The 25,207-nt window shown below is 39.5% G+C and overlaps 1 protein-coding gene across 1 annotated transcript in view; it reads left to right on the forward strand.

Moving 5' to 3' along the window:
• Positions 1–25,207, forward strand: part of ADGRV1 (adhesion G protein-coupled receptor V1) — a 560,737-nt gene that overhangs the window by 478,446 nt on the left and 57,084 nt on the right. Inside the window, exon 87 of the mRNA XM_065942069.1 lies at positions 15,210–15,331. Within this exon, the coding sequence (XP_065798141.1) occupies positions 15,210–15,331 (122 nt within the window). The remainder of the gene's footprint in view (positions 1–15,209; positions 15,332–25,207) is intronic.

Here is a 25,207-nt window from a genome sequence, read left to right on the forward strand (position 1 = left end):
TTAGCTTCCTAAGGCTTAGAACACTGAGATAAAAAGTAAAAAATAAAATCAGAGTCGAGAGAAAGCTTACATTTCTGTTTGGACTCCTGATTTCCACATGTAACCAAAGAAGAAAAGGGACTAGTAATTTGTGGCAGAGCTGGGCTTTCCAAAACTCAAGTTTCCCAAATGTTTATACCTCAGGGACTGTCTTTTACCTAGTCTCTGTTGAAAACTGATGAGGACCAGGGTGGTTCTCTGTTTAGGCTATTTCAGTACTAAAGCTTCCATTTCAGTTTGTTTTCAAGGTGGGTAGTGGGCAGAGAGCGTCGATGTACTAGGACTGGGAGAGAATAAAATGCTGAGCTGCATGTAAGTGGCAGCTATGGGTGGACTTTAGCCCTGATGGTATCATCATTATCGTTGTAACAGCTATAATTGCCGGTATACCAGCACCCTGTGCTAAGCATTTGTGTATATTATCTCAATTTTCACAAGAATCTTGTGAAGCATATATATCTAGCCCTATAGTGAGACAAGAAAGTGAATGAAATGAGAGGCTTAGGAAGGTGTCCAGATTTGCAGAGCTGTTGAATTGTGCAGTTGGGGTTAGAACCACAAGTGACTCCTAAATTCTCCAGAACTCTCTTTACCGCCATCACCAGTGCTTCACCATTTGCCATTTTGTCCTCAAATCTTTCATTGAGAAAAATGACATGTAAATGTTAAATTAAACCTAGAGAGCTCTAATTCCATAAAAGGAATTGTTCGGGTCCATGCCCCAGAAAGAATTTGAAGTGATTCAGGCTAGCAAATTGTTTCTTCATCTTCTAATTTCCAAGAAAGACTGCCTTGTCCCATTATGGTACTGAAATGTGCCTAGTTTTCCTCACTATTCACATATATAGTGCAGGCATAATAATAATATTTAACTTTATAGAGCTGTTTCAAGGATTAAATGTTAATTCATATTAAGTCTTCAGTATACTCTGAAACATAGTAAGCATGCAGTATGCATTGGTGTTTTTATCAGCATAACAGCTCTATCAGTAGTATGTAACTGGTGCAGAATATTTTGTCCTGGATCATTCCTATATATCTTTCAAATATGCCCCTCTCTTCCTTTCTTCATCATTATGCCTGGTGTGTATTAATTGACTCAGGTTGTCATAACAAAATGCCATAGACTGGGTGGTTTAAACAGTAGATATTTATACCTCACGGTTATAGAGGTTGAGAAGTCCCACAGTCTGGGTGCTGGCCAATTTGGTTCCTAACGAGAGCCCTCTTCCTGGCCTGCAGATGACCATCCTCTTGCTATGTTCTTACCTGGGGGAGAGAAGGAAAGAGAAAGGGAGAGAGTTCACTCATGTCTCCTTATAAAGGCATGAATCCCATTGTGAGGACTCTACTCTTATGACTTAATTAACTCCTTATGTCCCTATTTCCAAATACCATCATATTGAGGGTTGGGGTTTCAATATATGAATTTTACAGAGACTCAATTCAGTTCATAGCACATAGCTTATATCATCAACTCACAGCTCTCTTAAGACTGATATTTCTTGGTTCTTGTCTGTCCCCTTTCCACATGGAACCTTTAAAAGGTTAAATTGATGGCATCATTCATTCATTCAATAGCAGTCCTGAGGCTGTAGGATAAAAGGAAAATTCTACTGCTTTCATGCATAAAGTCTCCATAGGCACAGCCATTTTGAATTAGTGCTTTTGTCTAAAACGGACATGATGTCTGCTAAGTCTGGACTTAAATAGTGGAACTGAATTCAGTCTCACTTGCTGAGTTCATCATTCATGGTGATTGGGCAGGAGGAGGAATGCAATTGAAAATAATTTCTTGATACCCATCATGAATAGGCTTCAGCAGAATGTTAGTGGAAGATATGATCATGGTACACATTTAAAGCCATTATCTAAGAGCATCACAGTGGCATTGCTGCTCATATGCATTGCACATTCTTTGCCCTTCATCTGTTATTGACATAGGCATACCATTGCCATGCCTCAGCTTGACCCAGAGGGTCAGTGAAATTTTCCCAATTGTTTGTAATTTTTATATATAGGATGAGTTTTTCCATATATTTCCTTGGCAGTTTTTTCCCAAGTTAATTAAAAGTTTACATTTTAATTTTCCTGGCATACTCCACTCTTTCAAAGGACTTCCCCCCACCCCCCAAATCCTTCTTTAGTTATCTTGGGAAAATTACCAGTAAAGCATTACTTTCTACTCTTTTGAAAGCTACATGAAACAGTTATTCATGTTTATTGCTTTGATCTAAGAACACATTCGTTTCTTTAATGGGTGACTGAAATCTTTCATTCAACTTTTGGCTGATGAAAATACAATTTCTGATTTTTTAAATATCTCTCTCAAATTTGTATTCAGACTATTGCCGAAGAATATGTTAAAACTCTACTGAAGAGTAAAAACAATGAATTTTTCAAGGCTATTTTATCTTAGAAAATCTATGGCATTGAAAACACTATTCCCCTCTAACCTAGTCTGTGAGGGACTTCAGTTGGTATCAACACAGAAATCTTGTGATACTCCATGGTTCTCTCTAACCAGGGAAACTCCACGTAAGGTGTACATTACGTTTATTAATCTACATCTAACTTGTAAATTCCATTCATTATTTGCAACTTTTTTCATTTATTCATTTTTGCCAGTCTTGTTATTTAGAGAGGGCTTCCCTGATAGCTCAGTTGGTAAAGAATCCACCTGCACGGCAGGAGACCTTGGTTCGATTCCTAGATTGGGAAGATCCTCTGGAGACGGGATAGGCTACCCACTCCAGTATTCTTGGGCTACTTTCAATGTATGATTCGGTGTCTATGCAATTCTTTAAAAAATACATAGTCACTAAATAGTTGTTTGATCACACTTTAATCAACTGGTACAATATTAAAGAGGACATCCAGAAATAAAGGAAAATTGAGTTGTTGGGACTAGGGAAATAGGGAGTGGAGACAAGTAATCTGGGGAATTTACAGTTATATCATAAATTTCTTTAGAAGTGTATAGCTGGCACAATATCTGTGATCATGGCACTATATTTAATAGTTAATGCATTATAAAACTCAAACGTTGAATGGAGAAAAAGGACATTTTTATAAAAGTTGCTTTCTTCACCATATCAGAGGTGAAGTTTGAATTTCATTGGGCCAGACAGCAGTAACAAACTTGATCTGAACCTTTTATAAAATTACTCTTTGAGTTGTCTTATCATAGCCAAAATGGCACTCTCATAAACAAATTACTTTCCTACAACCAGTAGCAAGAGGCTACTCCTTCCAACTAGTAGGATATCAAAAGCATTTGTTGTCCATCTTGAACTTCAAAGTCATTATGTCCCTGCCTAATAATTTTTCCTATTTTTAAATTTGTGTTCTTTTGCTTGCATCATCCTCGTCCTATTCATGTTACTGTGATTACGATTTCTCATGCTATCCTCCCTTCCTGGGTCCCCATCTCCCTCTGCCCTCCTCTCCTAGTTTCTCACTCCTCACTGTGACCTCCCTTTAGGATATTTTCAACAGCTCCCTTGATTTCCTCACCAACATGACCCTCTCCTTAAGCAATTTTAACACTCACCATTCTAGTCTATGTCACATACGTCTCTCTTTGCCAGCCGATTAGTGCTACTCTGCAATAGATACTAATTTATTCTAAGTAACCTTAACTGAGCCATCTCTGCTTCTCCATGAGCCTTTGGATTATCTTTACTTGATTCGTAGGTAATCTTTAGGAAATAGATTGCCGGTAAGTCTTGTGTTTAATACCGTCTATTCTCACTCTCTATGTAAGATACGAAAACAACCTGATGTTCTCTCACTCACTTTATCTGAACCCTGCTTTTTCATTTCTCCCTTCTTTGCCACTTTTCCTCCCATTTAGGTAAGGAAGTAGATAATTCATTCTTACCAAAGAATGAATTATTGCCATGCAAAAAAATTGCCATGCAATTTTCTTCTTTTGGAACTTGTTTCATTAAATTTTCCACAGTTGCCTTGCATCTTAAATAGCTCCCTATTCTAGGTCTTTCCTCTCCATCTAAAAACCTGCATCACTTTTCAGTGCTTAAAAGAACTTACTCGTTATCCTGCTGCTTTATCAAGTTACCTCCCTGCCTCTGTCACCAGCAGACTTCTTGAAGGAGTCCATATAAGCTCTCCATACTCACCACCTTCTGTTCCCTGCTAAGCCTTGCTGTTCTCTTCCATCCATCACCCATAACCCTGAACACCAAATCAGCTGACCTCTCGTGTCCTTGTCCTTAAAAACTCTTGTGCATAAGTTGTACTGGTAACTGCCCTTCCTTGAATAGTCTGCCTCCCTTGGTTTTCATAATACTCTCTTCTTTTTTATTTTCCTGTAAATCCCAGGCCATGACTCATTCTTCATGTGACTCACAATTCTGGAATAGATGTGTTTTCCAGGGATTGCCTTTGCCTTTTCACACCACAGTGGTAATTTTCAAATCTATCCACTTGAGTTCAACTTGTTTTCTCACCTTCTTTTCTGTCCTCTTCCTGGGAATAATAGATTGTTCTCAGAAGTACAAAACTTGTCCACGACTTGCCTGCCCCAATTTCTCTGCTCTCTCTGTTGTTGTTTCTCCCTGTTCCTTCTATTCTTCCTCTTCATCCTTTTCTTGTTTTCCTAATTTTGAAGCCAATGTAATATTTTTTTTACTTGATAGCCATAGACTTTCAGGTCAGTAGTTGTTAAAACTGATCGTCAAAATCGCTGTATCACTAATGATGGTTTGATGAGTCTCTTTACAGCCTCAATGAATTGGGGTCTCTGGGGATTAAGTTCCAACATCTGTATGATTGTGAAGTTCCTCCTTGTTGTCTGATTCGGGGGCACTTCACCTTTAGATTCTTTACCACATTTTTGTGTCCATCCCCGTGTTTCTATGGTGGGGGCCACTCCTCCACCACGATCTCGCCCCAGGTCTTCATTTTCTCACTGGGACCACAGCCGTGATTTCCTGACCGGTATCCCTGCCTCCAGCTTTCTATCCACCAATCTGTTTACTTTCCTGTGAGATTAAGGAAATTTCTCTTCTGATTGGGCACTCATCTTCTCAGAAATTTTAAATGCCTCTCCATTTCCTATAAAATCATTCTGGGTTGCTTATCCTGGTCCTCAAGATCCCTTCATGACCTCATTCTTCTCACTATTAACCTTCCTGGACCTGTCAGAAAGGGATATTTTACACTAATTTATGCACTTGCCTCTTTGCCTTTCTTTCCTGCCTTAAGCTCAAAATCCACATGTTCAGACATAGCTCTTCTTTAAATTCCACTTGAAATTCCATCTTCCTCACAAAAGCCTTTCTGATACCATCTATGGGAAGTAACTGTGGCTTTCCCTGAATTTTTATGTAACTTGATCCCTCTCTTCTAATATTTATCTTCTACCTTTTATTATAGTGTGTGTGTGTGTATTCCCGCCAACCCCCCACCATGGAATTCTCTTGACAAGAATACTGGAGTTGGTAGCTATTTGCTTCTCCAGTATATTTTCCCAACCCAGGGATCGAATCCAGGTCTCCTGCATTGCAGATGGATTCTTAACCATCTGAGCCACCAGGGAAGCCCATATATATATACATATATATATATGTTAGATATATATGTATATATATAATACTTGAAAGAAGATCCATATGTAATTCATCCTTTTACTTGTCACAGTTTATCTAATACACTTTTGAATCTTAAATATGTATGTATATTTATATCTATATTTTTTGAATAATAAACAACCACCAAAGTTTATATAAAACTATTCTAAGTATTTTGCATTTCAATCATTAAATCCTCACTGAATTCAATAAAGCATACTTAGGAGGTACTAATGTTATCTTTATTGTACAGATGAGGAAATTGTGGTCAAGTAACTCAGAGCAGTCAAGTAACTCACCAAGGTCACACAGCTAGTAAATGGACTTCAAGTAATCTGCCCCTAGAGTTCATGCTCATAACCACTCTACTATTCTGCCTCTTTTAGAATAAATCCCATTCAGTCAACTTCAGTGCATGCTTTTTAAAAAAAATTTATTTGGCTCAGGGCCCTTGTTCAAAACATATCTTTTCTTTTAATTGAATTTGACAGAAGAAAATTATAAAATTTAGTATAAATTACATTCAGGAAAGGAAAATGATATGATTTATAATTAGGATGCATCAGCTTCAAGAAAGAAGTAGAAATTGGGTCATAGGAAACACTAAAAATGTTGAAGAGCAATTTGAAGCTCTATTGTAGTTTTATAAGACAGTGTAAATCGATGTGGTTGTAAATCAACAAGTAATTGAAATGAACAATTGTTGATACTTACACATTTAATTATATGATTTCCAAGAAGTAGGGTGATTTTCCTCTCTCCAGCATTCTCCCCACTAATGCCAGAGTCTTTGCACATTAACACAATCTATGGTTAAATGCCACCATGAAAAAAAAATTTTTTTTTTTCAAATGTGGCTCACAAACTTTGTAACAGAATAAACTTCACTTGATTTTTTAAAAAAAGAGAGAAACAAATGAAAAATGTAGAAGGATCTGTCTAACCTATTAAAGATGGAATTGAATAGTAAGAGTAATAGTACTACTAATAGTAATAGTGAGTAGCTCCATGTCGGAGGCTTGGGAAGGAAGGAAGGGAAGGAGAGAGGGAGGAAAGAAGGAAAGAAAAAGGGAAGAAAAAAGTGGGAACATAATTTTGAACCTGAGGTGAAAATAAGCTCTAATATCTACCCTCTATTTACTACTAATAGCTGACACCTGAAATACTAATAGCTGAAACGGTCTAACCATTAACAATGTTAATTTCCACATGAAAGAGGAGAAAGAGTTAGAATTAAAATCTTACACATTTTTAGATCTACATATAACATTGACAAACAAATACAGAAAGAAAATTTTAAAGTTTGTCATTAGATCCAAGCCATGTTGGTAAGATTACTTTGGCCACCAACATATAAATATTGTCAGTGTAGATGGTTTTTTGGGACAGTCTCCTTCTCCCTAGATCATACACATGGCCATTCACCCAGCTGATTGCCTTTCTTTCTTAGCACAATGGTTTCTCTTTCTTTTTCCTGTAAGGGCTTGATCCAAAGTTGTTAGTTAGAATGAGCAATAAAATATTAGTTCATTTCCATTGGCATAGACATTCCTGGCACACCTGTGGGTACTGGGCCATTGTTTAAATAGACAATGATAAGCTTTTATATAACACAAGTATTACACCACTTTGTGGTCTGTTGTTATATATTCTTGAAAACAGCTCTCTTTGTGGATTTGGTATTAGTTTTCTGTATTTACAGGTATAGTTATTTAACAATAGACAGTAAATAATATCCCCAAAGCTTTTGAGAAATACATAGCTGTATTTTTAAGATCAGACTATGCCCTAATAATCTGATACCAGAATATCTGTTGGAAGAAGAAAGTCAGTGAATCAGGTTGACAGGAACCAGAAGATTTCATTCAAGTGGGCTTTTTAGAATAGTGACGTGGCAAAGGAAATAAAATAAACATTTTACTCAATGTTACAGTTTTGTAATGTGAGGGCTAGAGACCCAAATTAAAGAACGGAAATATAAGCATTGAGGTCAGTTGGCATTTATTCAGATCAGGGGTCTCTACCAGGAAACAGTTCTGGGAACTGACATATTTAACACACTGTAAAAATATTTTCTTGAGCACATAGAGTTTATTTTTAGTGTTAATTTTTCTAGACATTGTGTCAGAATTGACTCAAGACTTCAGTGTTGAATTAGAGCCTATTAAATTGTAATGACGGCTCTGTGATGTACCATCAAATTATCTTTAAACATAACTGGCTAGTCATGGCCAAATACACAGTAGCCTAATTCCTCAAATTATGAGACCATCTAGTAAGATTTAAAATATAGATGTAGCAGGTTGAAAGATACATTGTACATTTTCATCGTATTATGAAAGCCAAGTGTGTTGGGAATTGCTCTTAGGTGCCTGAGCATGCCTGGAGATGACTGTTTTGCACTCCTTCACGGCTAAGTAACTGGTAATGTAGTTAGAAAACTAGGCTAAGCCAGTCTTCGATTGTTGGTTGGCTGACTTCATGTTTGTTTTAGAACTCTGATCTTCTAAAAACGTTGATCATAATGTCATTTTATGAAACATTTATGAAGTGTGTAGAAAATTTCTGTGTTGGCTGTGAAACCAAATGATAATTCTCCTTCCCATAGTTGCAAGATATTTTTTCTCACAAGGGAAAAAAAAAACAGGTAATTTCACCTTTTCCTTAAGAATCACAGACCTGTTTGACCCCCCTCCCCAGTAGAATATTATCTGGCAACTTTGAAGTACATGGTTCAAATGAAATTACTCTAATAACAGTGCATGCAAGGTCCATGTGGGTATGTCTCATCTAACTTGATTATTCTCCTTAGATTCAAAATTATAGCCTGCAAATTGAAAATTATATATAGCTTTTGCAAGGCGAGACCATAATTCTAGGCTTGTACCATTTTTTTTCAATCCCAATAAATCACCCTCAAAGTAGGCCTGACACTCAACTGTCTTCTAACGTCCAGGAGAGCCCGAAGTCACCCATTGACAAAGCACTGCTATTTAGGTTCCCAGCAGACTTGAGACTCCTTTGAGAATTTTCTCACATTTCTCTTATACCTGGAAAATATGCTGTAGGCCAGTATTGACTTTCTGCCTGCAGAGTCAATATATTACCTGTGCAGGTCCCTCCAAATTAGGCTTGCCTCCTTCACATCCCAGGAAAGGTCAGGGTAAATCCATATCAGAGCATGATGGCTGTAGGCATCCCATGGTAGTTATGTTTACTGTGCCTACTTTATGTCTAAGATCACCTACTAGCTTCTTGAACTATCTTTTAGATCAAAGATTTACACATTGAGAGTCACAATACACTGGTGAGTCTCATTGCAGCATTTTAGAGTGAAGTGGGATGAGATGGGATGGATGGGATGGATTGGAATGGAGTAGAATAGGGTAGGAGAGAATAGGAAATGTCAAAGGGGACAGGGGAAGAGAAGACATGGAGAGGTTCATTTTAAATAAAGGTTCACCAGGAACTTTTCAGTGATAGTTTGCATGTGAGTGTGCACATTAAAAGCAACCCACCACTCTGTGTGATCTTCATGTTTCACTGGAGATTACGAATTTGGTCAGGATGGCTAAAGTGAAGAACCTGGCACATCATTGAGTTGACATACACAGAGTCTAGCCTGCTGCAACAAACTTGTGCACCTGTGTCTGGAGACTGGAGCCAGAGGCCTTAGTGTGGATTCCCTGTTGTCCAGGTGGGTTCTCAAGAGCTCTTCTGGGAATGTGTCGAAGTACTGAGGCAAGAAGGAAATTCTAAAATAGAACCAAGTATAGGACTAGTGACCAAAGATTAGGAATACAAACTACCCATATGAAGTAGGGAGCATTTCTTTGAACAATTTACAAAGCCCATCTCTAAGTTTGTTGTCTGTTCCAGCCACAGTATCCTAATGCTGACTTGGCAGCTTTGTGAAGAATGTGCCCTGTTATCGCCTATGACATTAGGTTTATTTGCCGAACACACCGCTGGGTGACTGTGCATCGTGTCTTAACCCTTGTTAAGAAAGCCCAAGAGTGGATTTAACATTTTCTCACCGGGGAATGGATCAGATCAATGAAACTTCTTGGCCTTCAAGTATCTGTTCATTTCAGAATAAAGGCCCATATTTTAGACATAAGACCTTTTGATGCCTTCTTTTCAATTACCTTTTTTTCTAATTTGAAAACGATGCGTGTTTATTGTTGGAAATAGACCCATAAATATCTTAAATCCACATTATTTCACACTTGTCTTCCTTGTTTTACATTGATGAGTTTGTTTAAGTAGCACATCCAAATTGTTAGAATCAGAAGGTCAGTGAGGTAAAATTAAAGCAAGTACTTTAGAAGATTGTAAACACAGAATAAATTTCAGCTTCATGTAAATGAGGTGTGATTTCCATAATAAAGCCATAATTGTCACTGGTGCATAGCAATAAAGTCAAGGCTGCAATTACAAAGAAAAGAGATAATTCAGCCCCATACTTTCTTTAAAAATGGCAATGAAATTCATTGAAGTCATATTTTACACTAAAAAATAAAGAGATTTTTCTATATTCTCAGTGGAATCTGCTAACTCCCATAGTAGACTCTTCTAATGAGAGTAGTACCAAATGACAAATGCAGTGGCTAATTTTTTTGTTTGTTTTTTACTTGCCACAAGTAACTTCTTTCACTAAAACCTTTTCAGATCGCTTTGTTTTTCACGTTAGTGATTCTTGCTGATGTAAGTATTTTAAGTATTTCAAAGATTTATTTTTTTTCTCCGTCATTGTGGAACTTTATCTTGACACAAGCTTGTCTTTTTTATTAATAGTATGGCTTTCAAAAAATAGTAGTAAAATATGCATAACTTAAAATTTACCATTCTAAGTGTACAGTTCAGTAGCAATAAATGCATTCACCATCTATTTTCAGAACTTTTTCATCATCCCAAACATAAACTCTGTACCCATTAAGCAATAGCACCCTCATCCCCCCATCCCCACCCTACCTCAGCTCCAGGTAACCTCTATTCTATGCTTTGTCTCAGAATTTGCCTATTCTAGGCACTTCATGTAAGTGGAATCATATAATATTTGTCCTTTTGTGTCTGACTTATTTTACTTAACATGTTTTCAAGGTTCCTTCACATTGTAGCATATGTTAGAATTTCACCCCTTTGTGAGGCTGAGCAGTATTTCACTGCATGTACATAATCACATTTTGCTTATCTGTTCATCTGTTGAGGGACTTTTGGGTTGTTGCCTCCTTTAGGATAGCATGAACGGTGCTGCCATGAAGACTGATGTACAAGTCTCTGAGTCCTTATTTTCAGTTATTCTGAGCATATACCTAGGAGTGAAATTTCTAGACTATACAGTAATTGTATTTCTAACTTTTTGAAGTACCACCAAACCATTTTCCACAGCCGCTGCACCATATTTCATTCTTAACACCAAGGCTCTAGGGTTCTAATTTCTCCACATCTTTGCCAACATTTGTAGTATTCTGATTTTCAACAAGGGCCATCTTAGGGGGTATACATAGTATCTTATTGTGGGTTTTACTTGCTTTTCCTTAGTGACTAGTGATGTTGGTCATCTTTGCCTGTGCTCGGTGGCCATCTCTCTATCTTTCAGGGAGAAATATCTCTTTAAGTCCATTGGTCATTTTTTAGTTCGGTTCTTTGGTTTCTGTTGAGTTGTAGGGGTTCCTGATATATTCTGGGTAGCACAGTGTTTTTACAAAAAAATGTTTGTTTGTCTATTATTGGCTGTGCCAGATCTTGGTAGTACCATATGGGATCTTCTGTCTTCGCTGCAGGTTGTAGGATCTTTAGTTGCAGCATGCAGGATCTTCAATTGTGGCATGCATACTCCTAGTTGCAGCATGTGGGAGCTAGATCCCTGAGCAGGGATCGAACCTTGGCCCCCCACATTGGGAGCATGGAGTCTTAGCCACTGGACCACCAGGGGTGTCTCAACAGTCTTAATCCAGATACCATTATTCCATGGGCCGCGTACTGTGTTTTAAGGGTTTCCTTTTATTGAGAACATTGGAATGATTCTGTTTTCTATTAACTAACTCACTCCTAAATGTGACTTGTTAGCATTGCCTCTTATAAATGCCTGCATTGAAGCAGCGCTTACACATCCAACAGAAAAGTTACTAGCCTTTCATCAAATGTGAAGTATCAGCTTAGGAAATAAGTAACTGAACGCTGTTCATTAGAAGAGAATTCATTTCCAGTTTGCCAAGTGGATTTCATAGTAGCTTTTAAACAGAAGCGTGTCCCCTCCACTTTCATTACCATCTCCCACTCTCACACCCCTTCTTTTGATCACTGTTACTCTTGACCCCATGGGCTTCCCAGGTGGCGCTCGTGGTAAAGAACCCGCCTACCAATGCAGGAGACACAGATTTGATTCCTGGGTCAGGAAGATCCCTTAGAGAAGGAAATGGCAATCCACTCCAGTATTCTTGCCTGGAGAATCCCATGGACAGAGGAACCTGGCGGGCTGTGGTCTATGGGATCCCAAAGAGTCAGACACATCTGAACGACTAACACAACACATTCCTCTCGACCCTGGAAAGGTGAAAGGTACCTGCTTTAGGTTGACCATAAAGCCGATGAAGCTTACATTTTAGGGCCTCTTAACTTGCATTGGCCCCTTCCAAGATCTTCTATCTAACTATGCTTTGGAAATTTTTATTTTTTAAAGAAGCTTTTCAAAGTTTTATAAACTTCAGGCCCACCAAATCCAGATTTCCCTCTGGATGTGTTTCCTTCATCTCAAATCAGGTCTGAATCATTGTTGCACGGCCGGAAAAGCAGGCAGGGGTCTTCTGTTCGGTATGCTGAGTTATTTACAACTGGCTTTCTTTCCATGCCGTTTCTCGTCTGGGCTGCCAAGCTACCACACTTTTCTGCAGAGTCCCAGAAAAGCCTGAGCTCCGGTGTTTCTCGCTAGCCCTGGTATGCTTTCTTGGCTTGCACACCGAGCTCTATCAGCACACAGCGCTCATCTGGCTCTCGGCACTCACACGAACACGCAGGCCAGACTTTGAAAATTTGGTTCGTCGCTGTTCATGCAAAATATGCACGTCCTTTTGTACTGTGCACGGAGCCATAAATAGAATCTTGTACTTGCACAGTGAGAGCAAAGAAGGCAATTGCCAGACTAATACCTAATCTTTGAAAACTTTCATAAGCATAGCTCAGGCAGTTTCCTAAATATTAGGGTATCTTGTCAGAAGTACAAATGAGTCTTCTGGTCTTTATCAAATTGTATGACTTCATTAAGCAAAAATGATTTTTTTAAAAAAAGGCTAAATAAACCTTAATATATTCACTCCTGTCCTATGGTAAGGCATTAATGACAAAAGGACTATTCATCTGTAAATCATGTTGCATTATATTATTCTTATTTGCTCTGCGTAGTGGTAATAACTCAGACAATTGACATTTTTTTTCTGTGAAAAGAATATCTCACAAGATGTCATCATGGTTTCCTTCTCAGAAAAAAATGCTCCTTCTTCCCTGCTTTTTCTTCTCTCTTCCGGAGCTATTCTGTCCTAATGCCATTAGTCTGTACCGAGCAAGGTATGCATCCACGGGAAGGTGTCCAGGATGCCGTATTCCAGCCCCATCATTGTGAGGGGGCATCCGTGTGAAGGGTGGGGTGTACTGACAAGGCTTATGAGAACCTGAGCCTTGGGTAGGTTTGGGGGGTCCCATCTGTGCCAGGGACAGACAACAGCAATGGGAAATTGGTTACAATCAAATAGGTAAATATTTTAGGAATAACGAGAAATACACTGCTTACCAACAGAGAAGGAAATTAAAATACAGAGAAAGAGAAAATTACAATTAACCTTGTGGCATTGTGTTGGAATTGGAAGTATTGGTATAAAAGGATGATTTTCATTATACAGAGATAGATATAGAAATAGGGATATATGTGCGTGTATGTGCATGCACGCGTGCACGTACTCGCACAAACATGTATGCTTTAGCTCTGAGAGGACTTAGGAAAAGCAGTAATCCAATACCAGTGACTATACGCAGCCCCAGACCTTGGTTTCTAAACACCCTTCTACCCTAAAAGAAATAGGACTATGGCAGAAGTATGAGATGAACTTGAAACGTCTTGTTGGGCCAGAAAGCAAGGAAATGCTCCCAGAACGATGACCTGACAGGAGTCACCGATATCATCTTGAAGGGGCGCCCATTAATCAGACTTAGGACAATTTGAACATCAGAATAAACAGGTAGCGGTAGAAGGGCTAAAGTCCATGGGGTCTCAAAGAGCCAGACACGGCTTAGCAACCGAACAACAACATAGTCTGTAATAACCCATTACATTGAGAATCTATGAATCTATATTATAAAAACAAATGAATAAATCAAATATTTGATAAGTGAAAGAATACTTACCTTATTCCTAAGTAATGCCATACAGGATATACTAGTTACAAAGGAAAAAAGACTATAGTGGAGAATTCATGCCTTACCAAGTGACCAAAACGAACAGCCCTAAATAATGGGACAAGTTGAATTCTTGTGGAAATCAATAGAAGCCTGTAAAAAGAACCCAGCGTCACTTCTGTGATTTCTGGCAAAGTTTATCATCTAAATCATGAGAAAATACCAAACTCAAATTTAAGGATACTCTACGAGACAAACTTCCCAGGTAGCTCAGTGGTAGAGAATCTGCCTGCCAAGCAGGAGATGTACTTTCAATCCCCGGGTCAGGAAGATCCCCTGGAGAAGGAAGTGGCCACCCACTCCAGTATTCTTGCCTGGAAAATCCCATGGACAGAGGAGCCTGGTGGGGTGTGGTCCATAGGGTCGCAGAGCAGTTTGACATGACTTAGCTGCTAAACAACAACAAGAAAATCTGATTCACTTTCCAAATCTTATATAGCTTTGAATATTATTATCTCCTCTTTTAAGATTATTATTCTAAATCCCAAATATCAGAGATAAAGTAGAAAGGGTAATGAAGTCCTTTGGCCTGGAAGAAATCTGTTCTGGGAACTGTCAAAACAAATCTCATGATAAAATAATGGTAGAATAAGTTTACTGTTGACAGTAGTGAATCAGTCAATTCATCTTTGCTCTTAACCACAGCTGTGAAGCTTGGTGTCCACTCAGTCAGAAAAAAAGATATGAATACATATGTTTACATACAAGCAAGTTCATTAATGATTCAAAATGTTAGACGAGGCTGCTGTAATTTTGGAAGCACACTGCTGCCTGCCATTTTCTGATGCAGAGCACTTGTGAGCAGGTTTATATACCGAACCTTTCCCGGGATGGAAGTGTGACTGCATCTTCGGCGCTTCCTGGACCGGCCAGCAGGTGGTAGTCTAGGAGAGGAACAGGTCTCCTCCTCCGAGGGCAGAGAGAGAACAGAAGGAATGTAGACTCAGCAATGTTCCCTCCTCTTCTCTGGAATCCCTAAGAATGGGGTTTCCAAGGTTGTTCTTTCAAAATGAGGACTTGGGCACAGAGGGTATCTCCAGGAAGGAGCTAAAAATAATTTTGTGTACGTGTATGATTATGGAGTATTCTCAAGTTCAAAAACTCTTTTTCTTTTATGGTGTCTAGAAATCCCACTGGTTTTGTATCTCTTTGCCCTGATTTCGATGACATGGCTTTGGGGAGGCCTGCACATGGCTTACAGACACTTCTGGATGTTGGTTCTGTTCGTCATTTTCAACAGCCTGCAGGTAAGCCTCACGGTTGGGTTACAGCACACACGTGTCCTACTGAACACACGGCGTAGAGTTTCAACATAAAGGAATCAAGCATCCACACAGAGGTGAATTCAAATGCACAAAATATCACACCAAGTGTTAGATCAAAGTGATAAAGATTGTGTTAAACTTTCTTAACACCTTAAGTGTGGCTGGGCTTCTAACTTGCTGGTTATACAAATAGAAAGACATAAAATCTTTACCCTCCTTCATTTTGACAACACCTAAGTAACTACAAAAACATGTTTCTTTTTCAGCGGGATTGATTTATAAAGTTTACAGATGGCAGCTATCTAGGGCACGTGCATATATTTGGACTGGGTTTGTGTCTAAAAATTAGATCAGCTGAGAGTGAAATAACAATGATGGTCAAGCAGTTCCCTATTAAGTCTGGTACTTGGTGTTTTGGTTCACTGAAAATGACTGACGTCCTCCGAGTCTGGCAATGCCCAGCTTAAGTTAGCTTTGTGAGCATGTTTGGATAGCATAACTGGGAATTATATAACTAACAAAAATTAAAGCTGACTTTTTTGTGCTTTTGTTAAATGGAAAAAAAGTTGCACCCTGAAATTAGCAAATGGAACAAATGAACTCATTTTTTTTTCTTATTTTCCAAAGTGAAAAGATCTGTCTGTAGACTAAAACAGTCTCTTGCATTTATCAAGGATTTCTCTAAACAGATCACCATCTTATAAAAAAAAAAAAATCTCTGTAGAAAAAGTATTAGGATTATAGCACACAACTGAAATATGACTCAAACCATGTTTAGGTTTGCTTTTTCTCAGACAGGTTCATTAATGAGATCATATTTAACAAGGTGGTGCCTAATCAAATCAGAATATCAATTTAGGGAGGGGAAAAATACAGTCGTTTAAACATTTGAAATCAGGTTGATACAAGTCGACATATAGACATCTCTCAATAGAGTTATAATTGAGCACCCAGTACCAGCACAGTGATGCCGTTATGAGGACAAGGATGACAGCCCGGCTCCTCGAGGATCCGATGATTCAGGGAGTAAGCAAACAGTTCGCTGTACGGATATACTGTGGCAGGTGCCGGGTAAACACCGTCTTATGGGAGCAGAGTGGAGGGCTTGTTTACTCCTGCCGGGCGCGTGTTTGAGCTGCGCCCAGAGGTGAGCCGCTCAGGTCAGAGGCCCTGTCTTGGTCACCTTTGAATCCCTGGGCCTAGCAGAACTAATACCAAAGTCTACACTGACAGCCGACAGATGGATTTTGTTTGGTGAACACACAATGGTACACAGGACAGGGTTTAAAATTTGTTTTTTTTTTTTTACTATTTGCTCAATTTAACATCAAACCCTGAATGTCTGGCTTTTCTTCAATGGCAGTATTTCCATGGCAGCAATTTTCAAGTCCTGAGTAGACGTTGCCCTCTTTAGATGAGGCCTATGACCTAATTATACTCGATATATTTCATTCATTTTACCTGCTCCTAGTTTGTGTCACCTCTGTGTGTTAGTCGCTTAGTCGTGTCCGACTCTTTGTGACCCCTTGGACTGTAGCCCGTGAGGCCCCTCTGTCCCTGGGATTCTCCAGGCAAGAATACTGGGGTGGGTTGCCATTTCCTTCTCCAGGGGATCTTCCCAACCCAGGGGTCGAACCTGGGTCTCCTGCATTGCAGGCAGATTCTTTACCATCTGAGCTATAGGGAAGTCCAATAAGTGACAAGTAGACAGAGTTGGGTAATTCAGGCAGAGAATACAGTGTTAGACCAGGCTGCAAAATGGAAACGTGGTTAGTCTTGCCTACACTGGGGAAGGTTATACAGTTAGAAAAACTGTGGTGGGAGAGGAGACGGAAGGCTGGGTTGTCTTAATCACCGTGTTTCCATGGTCAGAAGGGGATGATAAACTTCAGCCTTTAGGTAAAGGGAAACCATCAAAGTTGAGTTTTTTGTTTTTTAAATTTTGGGCATTTTTAAAAATTTTGAATAGGAATGAGATGCTCATACCTACTTCTTAGAAGGATAGCTGGAAATGTTTAGGAGGGTGTTGAAAAGAAGAGCCGCTCCAGGCAGGAAGGCTGTTGTCATCTTCCAGCCTATAATGTTTGGGAGGGCACCTGAGAAGAGAGGTAGGTGACAGCTTTGAGAATATTATAGAGATAAATATTGATGAAATTTGGTTTAGTCAATTAAATGTAGGAGTTGGGAGCTTCCCAGGTGGTGCTAGTGATAAAGAACCCACCTGCCAATGCAGGAAACGTAAAAGACCCAAGTTCGACCCTTGGGTTGGGGAGATCCTCTGGAGGAAGGCATGGCAACCCACTCCAGTATTCGTGCCTGGAGAATCCCACGGAGAGGGGAGCCTGTGGGCTACAGTCCACAGGGTCACAAAGAGCCGGACACAACTGAGTGACTTAGCATGCCCCAGGTGTTAGAGAGTCACCTAAAGATCCTGGCTCAGGTCCATGGCTGGGGACGGACTCCTTTGGTCAACATGGAAATTCCATCAGGAGAGAGTCCTAGGGAATATGCAGTGGAGTTGGTAAGATTTGGGAGACTTTGGTAAAACTAACCAATGGTTTAGTAAGAAGGCTAATGAAAGAGAATCAAGATATGGTAGTTGGGAATTTTTGGAAGAAAAGAAAGCTTCAGAAGAAGACCCCTAACTCTGTCCAGCGTAGCCGAGAAGTTAAATAGGATAAGAAGAGCGGTGTGGCCTACTGCCCTAGTCCCCGAAGTGGAGTGTCTGCAGAGGCACATGAAGGACTTGTTAAAACACAGGCGGTAGGCCCCACACCCAGCGTTTCTGATTCAGTAGATCAGGGTGGGGTCTGAGAATCTGCATTTCTGACAGTTCTGACTGACACAGCTGACTCAGCTGCTACTCTGGAAATCAGTTTGAGAACCGCTGGATAAAGTAAGTGTGACTGCAACTCCACCAGCCTGCTGTCTGGTTGACTTCAGCTGAGTCACAGGTATTTACTCAGTTCTACTTTCTTCATCTATGAAACGAGAATAAAGACCATTCAAGATTACAGTGTGATTTAATGAAATAGCATAATGTGTGTAAAGCATACAGTACCTCATACATAAAGAACAGGTTTTTTTGTTTGTTTGTTTGTTTTACTCAAGACGTTTAATGGAGAAAGCAATAGCTTAGGAAGGAGGGTTGGCTGGTGCCAAGGACACTTGGGGGTTTGGTTTTCTTTGAAAACAACTAACGTAGAAGGCACCGAAAACCAGAGGGAAGACTCATTGCCTTGGCAAGATCACGGACAGGGCAGGGAGAGCAGAAGAGATGCGCGGTCTCTCTGAGGGAGGCGTAGACATGTTTCTTTCTCCTAGAGAAGGAAGGACAAGAGTACCCTAGAAACTATTCTGGAGCTGAAATTGTGGAAAGCTGGAGTTTGTATCCACTGCTCTCTCTTATCTCTGAAAGGCAAAAAGCAAGGACGTTTGTTGAGAGGAATGGGTTAAAAGCTTAAGGTAAAAATAGTAAAAGGTAAGGAGCAGGCTCTAGGCAGGATGTAAATAGCAAACTATGGTGAGTTGGAAGACGGTAAAGGCATGACTGTCTAGAAGTTAGTGGGATTCAGGTTGCTGGTTGTAATTCAGCAGTTTATTATATAAATTAAGCCCTGAGATGAAAATGGTAGCCATTGTAACCTCTCCAGCCACTCACACAAGGAAAAGATTTATTGAGCTGCTATGGAGGTGGGAGGTTTGGTAGTAAAGGAGGATTGTTGAGCGTTGAACTGTATTTCATGAGAAGATATAAAAGGAATTGTTATGATTTCTTTCTTTGAGGAACTGAGAACAAGCTAAGTATAAGCTATAACTAAAAATATTTCAAACGCCGGTTTAATGAGCTTCCTTCCATCTCTGTGGCATCAGTGAAGCCATGACTGTATCCCTGATGCCTGGTATCTGGACTTTGGCACACTCCTGGTACCATTGCTGAGTCAGAGCTAAAATGAGCACCTGTGAAGAAACACTTGGAAAATATGGTTTCTCTAGGGTTTATTAGAGTTCATTTAATGTATTAACTATCTCATGTCTTCACCTTGGGCATTTCCACAGTATATGGCTATGTAGTAGTAAATATATCCCATGAAAATTTAATTTTTTTTAACTGAACTTTGTATTTTCTTATTGGCTTTTGTCAACACCTGTGACCACAGAAGTGTATTATGTATCTTACACTTGGCTTTTATATTTTGCTCAGAGGTTATTACTGCCTGACTTTTTAATCCAGATTATTATGTTGTAGGTGCTCTGAAACTGACAGATAGAGGTATATTTTTATAATATTCTTATATTTTGATATATATTATTGGATACAATTTTAAAAAGAAAACCTGATTACTTGAAATATTATCAGAAATTTCTCAATCATTTTCTCAAGATTTGGGGTTGAACTTGCAACCTTCTGTTTGAGCATTTTAAGAAAATATAGTTCATTTAAGAAAATACTTTAAAGAGTGATGGATGCCAATGCAACAGTGAGATTAAAAAAGTTATTCTAAATATGTCAACTGTTATTTTTATTGTTTTTCCTTGAACTCTAAGACATTTTTTCCCAAGAGCTTAACTTTAATTCATTTTTAAATTTTATGTGTGTGTGTTATTTACATCTTCTTGATAAAAAAAAAAAATTAAACTGTTGAGTATCAAGAGTGAGCAGAAGATAGAGAATGAATGTCCTCTAAGTTTATTCCCTAGGATTTGCTTTTTTTTTTTTAATTCGAATTGCTTGCTAGCATGTCAGCATGTTTATGGTATCTGTTTTATTTTCCACTTCCCTTTGATGTGCTTGATGTATGAATGTGAGGTGAACACATCCTGATTTTCAGGGAACAAAGCAGGGAATACAGTATGAAAGACTTAAATTACCCTCACCCCCTAGGTCACTGATTATCCAAAAACCAATCATAGGGTGACAGGTCCTCTGGCCATGCCTGGGTCATGAGCAGATGCTAACGGTGGAAAGATGTGTTGCTCTCACAAAAACCACATGAAATGGAGTTCCCACCAGAGGAAGAGTCTCTTGTCAATAGAATGGTAACAGGGCTAGGCAGACCAAAGTAACACATGTCCACTAAGCATATTTCTAAATTTTCTTGTTCACTGATGTAAGTTCAGACAAGGCCAAGTACAGCTGCTGTCAAACTATTAGAAAACTTAGTCAGTGTGACACTGGTATATTACAAATATCCTTAGGATCCATTGTAAACCAAATATGTCTGCATTGTCCACAGAAAGTCATAAAGGACTGTGTTTAATATTATTCTTAATCCTCTTATCCGTTAATTCGATAATTTCTATTTTTAAAAGCTAAAAGTTGAGCTTATGATTTCTTCTTATATAATTATATTTATTCTTAGTTATTGATGATTGCTTTACGATATTGGTATGCTTTCTGTCATATATCAACTTGAATCAGCCATAGGTATACATATGTCCCCGCCCTCTTGAACCTCCCTCCCACCTCCCACCCTTCCCCACCCCCCTAGGTTGTTACAGAACCCCAGTTGAGTTCCCTGAGTCATGCAGCAAATTCCCACTGGCTCTTTTACATATGTGAGTGTGTATGCTCCCATGCTGCTCTCTCCCTATATCTCAGCCTCTCCTTCCTCTCCCCAGCCCTCGTCCATCAGTCTGTTCTCTACGTCTCTGTCTCCACTGCTGCTGCTGCTTCTACTAAGTCGCTTCAGTCGTGTCCGACTCTGCGACCCCATAGACGGCAGCCCACCAGGCTCCCCCGTCCCTGGGATTCTCCAGGCAAGAACACTGGAGTGGGTTGCCATTTCCTTCTCCATTGCTGCCCTGCAAATAGGTTCATCAGTACCATCTTTCTAGATCCCATATATATGCGTTAATATACGATATTTCTTTTTCTCTTTCTGACTTACTTCACTCTGTATAATATGCTCTAGGTTCATCCACCTCATTAGAACCGACTCAGATGTGTTCCTTTTTATGGATGAGTAATATTTCATTGCATATATGTACCATAGCTTCTTTATACATCTGTCTGTCAGTGGGCATCTAGGTTGCTTCCATGTCCTAGCTATTGTAAATACTGACGCAGTGAACATTGGAGTACGTATATCTTTATCCATTTTGGTTTCCTCAGGGTATATGCCTAGAAGTGGTATTGCTGGGTCATATGGTAGTTTTATTCTTAGTTTTTTAAGGAATCTCCATACCGTCTTCCATAGTGGCTGTATCAATTTATATTCCCACTAGCAGGGCAAGAGGGTGACCTTTGCTCCAAACCCTCTCCAGCGCTTGTTGTTTGTGGATTGCTTGATGATGGCCATTCAAACCAGTGTGAGGTGATACTTCATTGTAGTTTTGATTTGCATTCAGTTGCTCAGTCATGTCCAACTCTTTGCGACCCCCTGGACTATACAGCCCATGGAATTCTCCAGACCAGAATACTGGAGTGGGTAGCCTTTCCCTTCTCCAGGGGATCTTCCCAACCCAGGGATCAAACCCAGGTCTCCCACCTTGCAGGCAGACTCTTTACCAGCTGAACCACAAGGGAAGCCCAAGAATACTGGAGTGGGTAGCTTGTCCCTTCTCCAGCAGATCTTCCCAATCCAGGAATTGAACCGGGGTCTCCTGCACTGTAGGCAGATTCTTAACCAGCTGAGCTATCAGGGAAGCTTTTCTGGTAGAGTTTATCATTTCTAAGTAGAATTGTGCGAAAAGTTATAGGTGACAACTTTCTTAAAATGTTTAGTCCAAGGTATATCTGCATTTGTGTAAACCATTATAGGAAGTGATGACTAAGTTTGATACTGCACTGTATCACTAGTAGAACCCTATCAATCATCATACTGTTGAAACAGCTACTGTCTCAACCCCCTGCAAGTGTTCCAGAGGGCCTGCCAGCTGCAAGGCTAATGCTTGGCTAGACAGAGAGCCTCCAGCAACTGCTGCAGCGCTAGTCCTACAATCTGATGGGTTGGTACCTATGCCACACTCTCAGCATTGTGGGCATCACACCTAGACTAACTGTGTTCTAAAATACATTTCTGTTTTTAACCTGAACCACTCAGCTTCAAACTTAAACACAGCGTATATTCCAGGCTTCTCTAGGGCTGTCCCATTTACTCAGTCAAAATTTCACCGACTGATAATCTTCTTATTGGGGAATCCTGTGTAAGATAATGAGGGTAGCCAGCAGTAAAGAGGCATGAGCTTCTTGGAGATGGCGAAAAATAAGTTTTTGGAGCTGATTCATATACGGAGAAGAACCTTTCCAAAAGCTGAAAATGCATTCTTCTTGGAATGCATAAGTTGGCAAAGGAGCAGAACTTTACATAGTATGGGGATATGACACTTCTCAGTATGTGAGTTATGAGACCACATTCTTCAGAGTCTTACTTGACTGTCTCTCTGTAACTGACTTAAACTTGTTCGTTTATGCGAGCATCTGGTCTCGAGATGTTCCCTGGCAGTTTTTGAGTCATTCCCTGTTTCAGAGAAGGGAGTTACAACATGGAATTTGTAGCTAAAAATATATAGCCTGTATTCAAATTTAAGGTCAGCTGGTTAAAATCATTTTCATTCCTAGTCCCACATCTTAAACAGCTAAATGGCTAGGGAAATAAGTGCCTAGTTCTCAGAGGTGGGAACCGTTTCTCATACATTTTAGCAAAGATAATTGTTCTTTAGTGACCACTCGAGTGCCTTGAACACATAAAACATTTTCCTTCTACTAAAAAATAGTGTTTCTTTTTCTCCCATTTCTTTCCCTCCCTCCTTCATTCCTTCCCTCTCTTTCTGCCTTCTTTCCTCTATTCTTTTCTGGTGTGTCTCTGTGTTAATTGCTCAGTTGTGTCTGACTCTTTGAAACCCCATGGACTGCAGCCTGCCTGGCTCCTCTGTCCATGGGATTCTCTAGGCAAGAATGCTGGAGTGGGTTGCCATTCCCTTCTCCAGGGGGTCTTCCCGACCCAGGAATTGAACCCAGGTCTCCTGCATTGCAGGCAGATTCTTTACCATCTGGGTCACCAGGGAAACCCCTTCCTTCCTTGCTTTCTATCTATCGCTTGTTGTTTTATGTTGAATTTCAGCTTTAAAATTAAAGCCATCTTTCACGAGGAGATTTTCCCAATAAAAGTAGTCCTTGAGGTATCACAAGAAATGGAATATGTTTCCTTGCACACGAAAAGGTACAGAGTTCTTTGCAAAGGGAATAGAAAAGAACATTAATAATCCTCTGTTAATTTTCTTCTCAAAATTCCTGCTTAGCATCCAGAGAGCTTCAGTGCAGGTGTCTGCTTAGATCCAGTACATATTTAGTCTTGGCTGCTTCCTTTTGAGGATAAACAGCTCTTGGGAAATGCACATTGTTAAATAATCAGTTACAGAGGACTAATTGTTTCAAGGCACTCCCTTTGCGATTGCTTTCCAACAGCCAGCAGTAATAAGAAATGTCACCATGTTTCCATTGGAGACTAGCACATGAACTTTTCATGAAGAGTGGAAAAGCAGTCTTCCCAGAAAACCCTGGAATAAACATGTAGAAGCCAGGGGAGGTTGGGACTGTATCACTGATTTGTCCCAGAACCATGTCAAGTTCAGTGGAAAAAAATTAGCTACACTTGTTTTGGAGAGTGAAATTCAGAAACTAATGAATGCCTCATGTGCTCTTCAGAACATCCCAGAACATTTCTATAACTTTACAAATAAATATACAGAAGCTAAGACAAGGAGATACATTTAAATTGTCCCGATTAAGTCGTGCCACTCTGTTCAATGCTCAGTAGCATCTGGGCTGGCGAAATATTAATATCCTTGGGCTTTCATGCAATAAACTTCTTACTCCATTTGACAGTGAATGACAGCATTACCTTTTCATTAACTTGTTGATTGACCAAGCAGGGCCCTTAAGACAGACTGCAGGATTTTTACTTTTGTTTGTGCTAGGTTCTCTAAATAAAAAGTGTCAGGATCTGATCTGCTGGTGAATGTCTTCTACAGATACACGTTTAGACATGATGGGATTGAATAGACTACCTTTTGATACCTGGTTCCATCCTTGCAAAGCAGGTACCCCCATTTCTCCTGCCCCAGTCCTATCTGAGTTTTTAACTTGGTGGTTTTTTTCATTTCAAAGTTTTTCCTGTGCCCTCTATGACCACATTTTTTGCATTTTTAACCATGGTTTCTTGGGCTTTGTGGGCCTTTACTTTCCCTGCAAAAAGACCTAGCATGCTCTGATTCCAAAATATCAAACCTACAAGAATTAAGGTAAGCAGGACACATACCACCCCATGTTAAAAGAGTTTGGGGAGAGTGGAGCAAGCAATGAACATTTGAGCCAGTTTTCCCCCAATCATTTAGACTCTTTGCCTTGGTGTTAATTTATCATTCTTCCAGGGTCTAAAATTTTGTTTTTATCTCATGTGTTACTCCGATATTTGGGTGGGGAGAATGCATTATATATATATATATATATGCATATTTTATGATAACATTCTTTCATATTAAGCTGTTAGGTGTAGTAGAAGGAGAATACAATTAAGTGTCTGCCAAACGACTTGGCGTCTCTGAGCTTTAGTTAGCTAATACTAAAGGGAGATGCTAATTTTCACCCTCAGTTTCGTCCTATGTGTTATATAAATATATGTATATATGTAAAATTTGTAAACTACATGATGTTTTACAAAGTACTGTAAGTGAATAAATGGACAAAAAGAAATGAAGCTGTATGAAATCAATGAGAGGCCAAAGAGAGGAAGTTTTGTAAACGCAGTCTTTTTTGTTCATTGAAGCTTAGTTGATTTACAGTTTTGTGTTAATTTCTGCTGAACCACAGCAAAGTGGTCAATTGTATTCTTTTTACATCTTCTGTTCCATCAT

The sequence above is a fragment of the Muntiacus reevesi genome, chromosome 1, assembly GCF_963930625.1.
Source record: "Muntiacus reevesi chromosome 1, mMunRee1.1, whole genome shotgun sequence".
In the NCBI taxonomy this organism is placed as follows: Eukaryota; Metazoa; Chordata; class Mammalia; order Artiodactyla; family Cervidae; genus Muntiacus; species Muntiacus reevesi.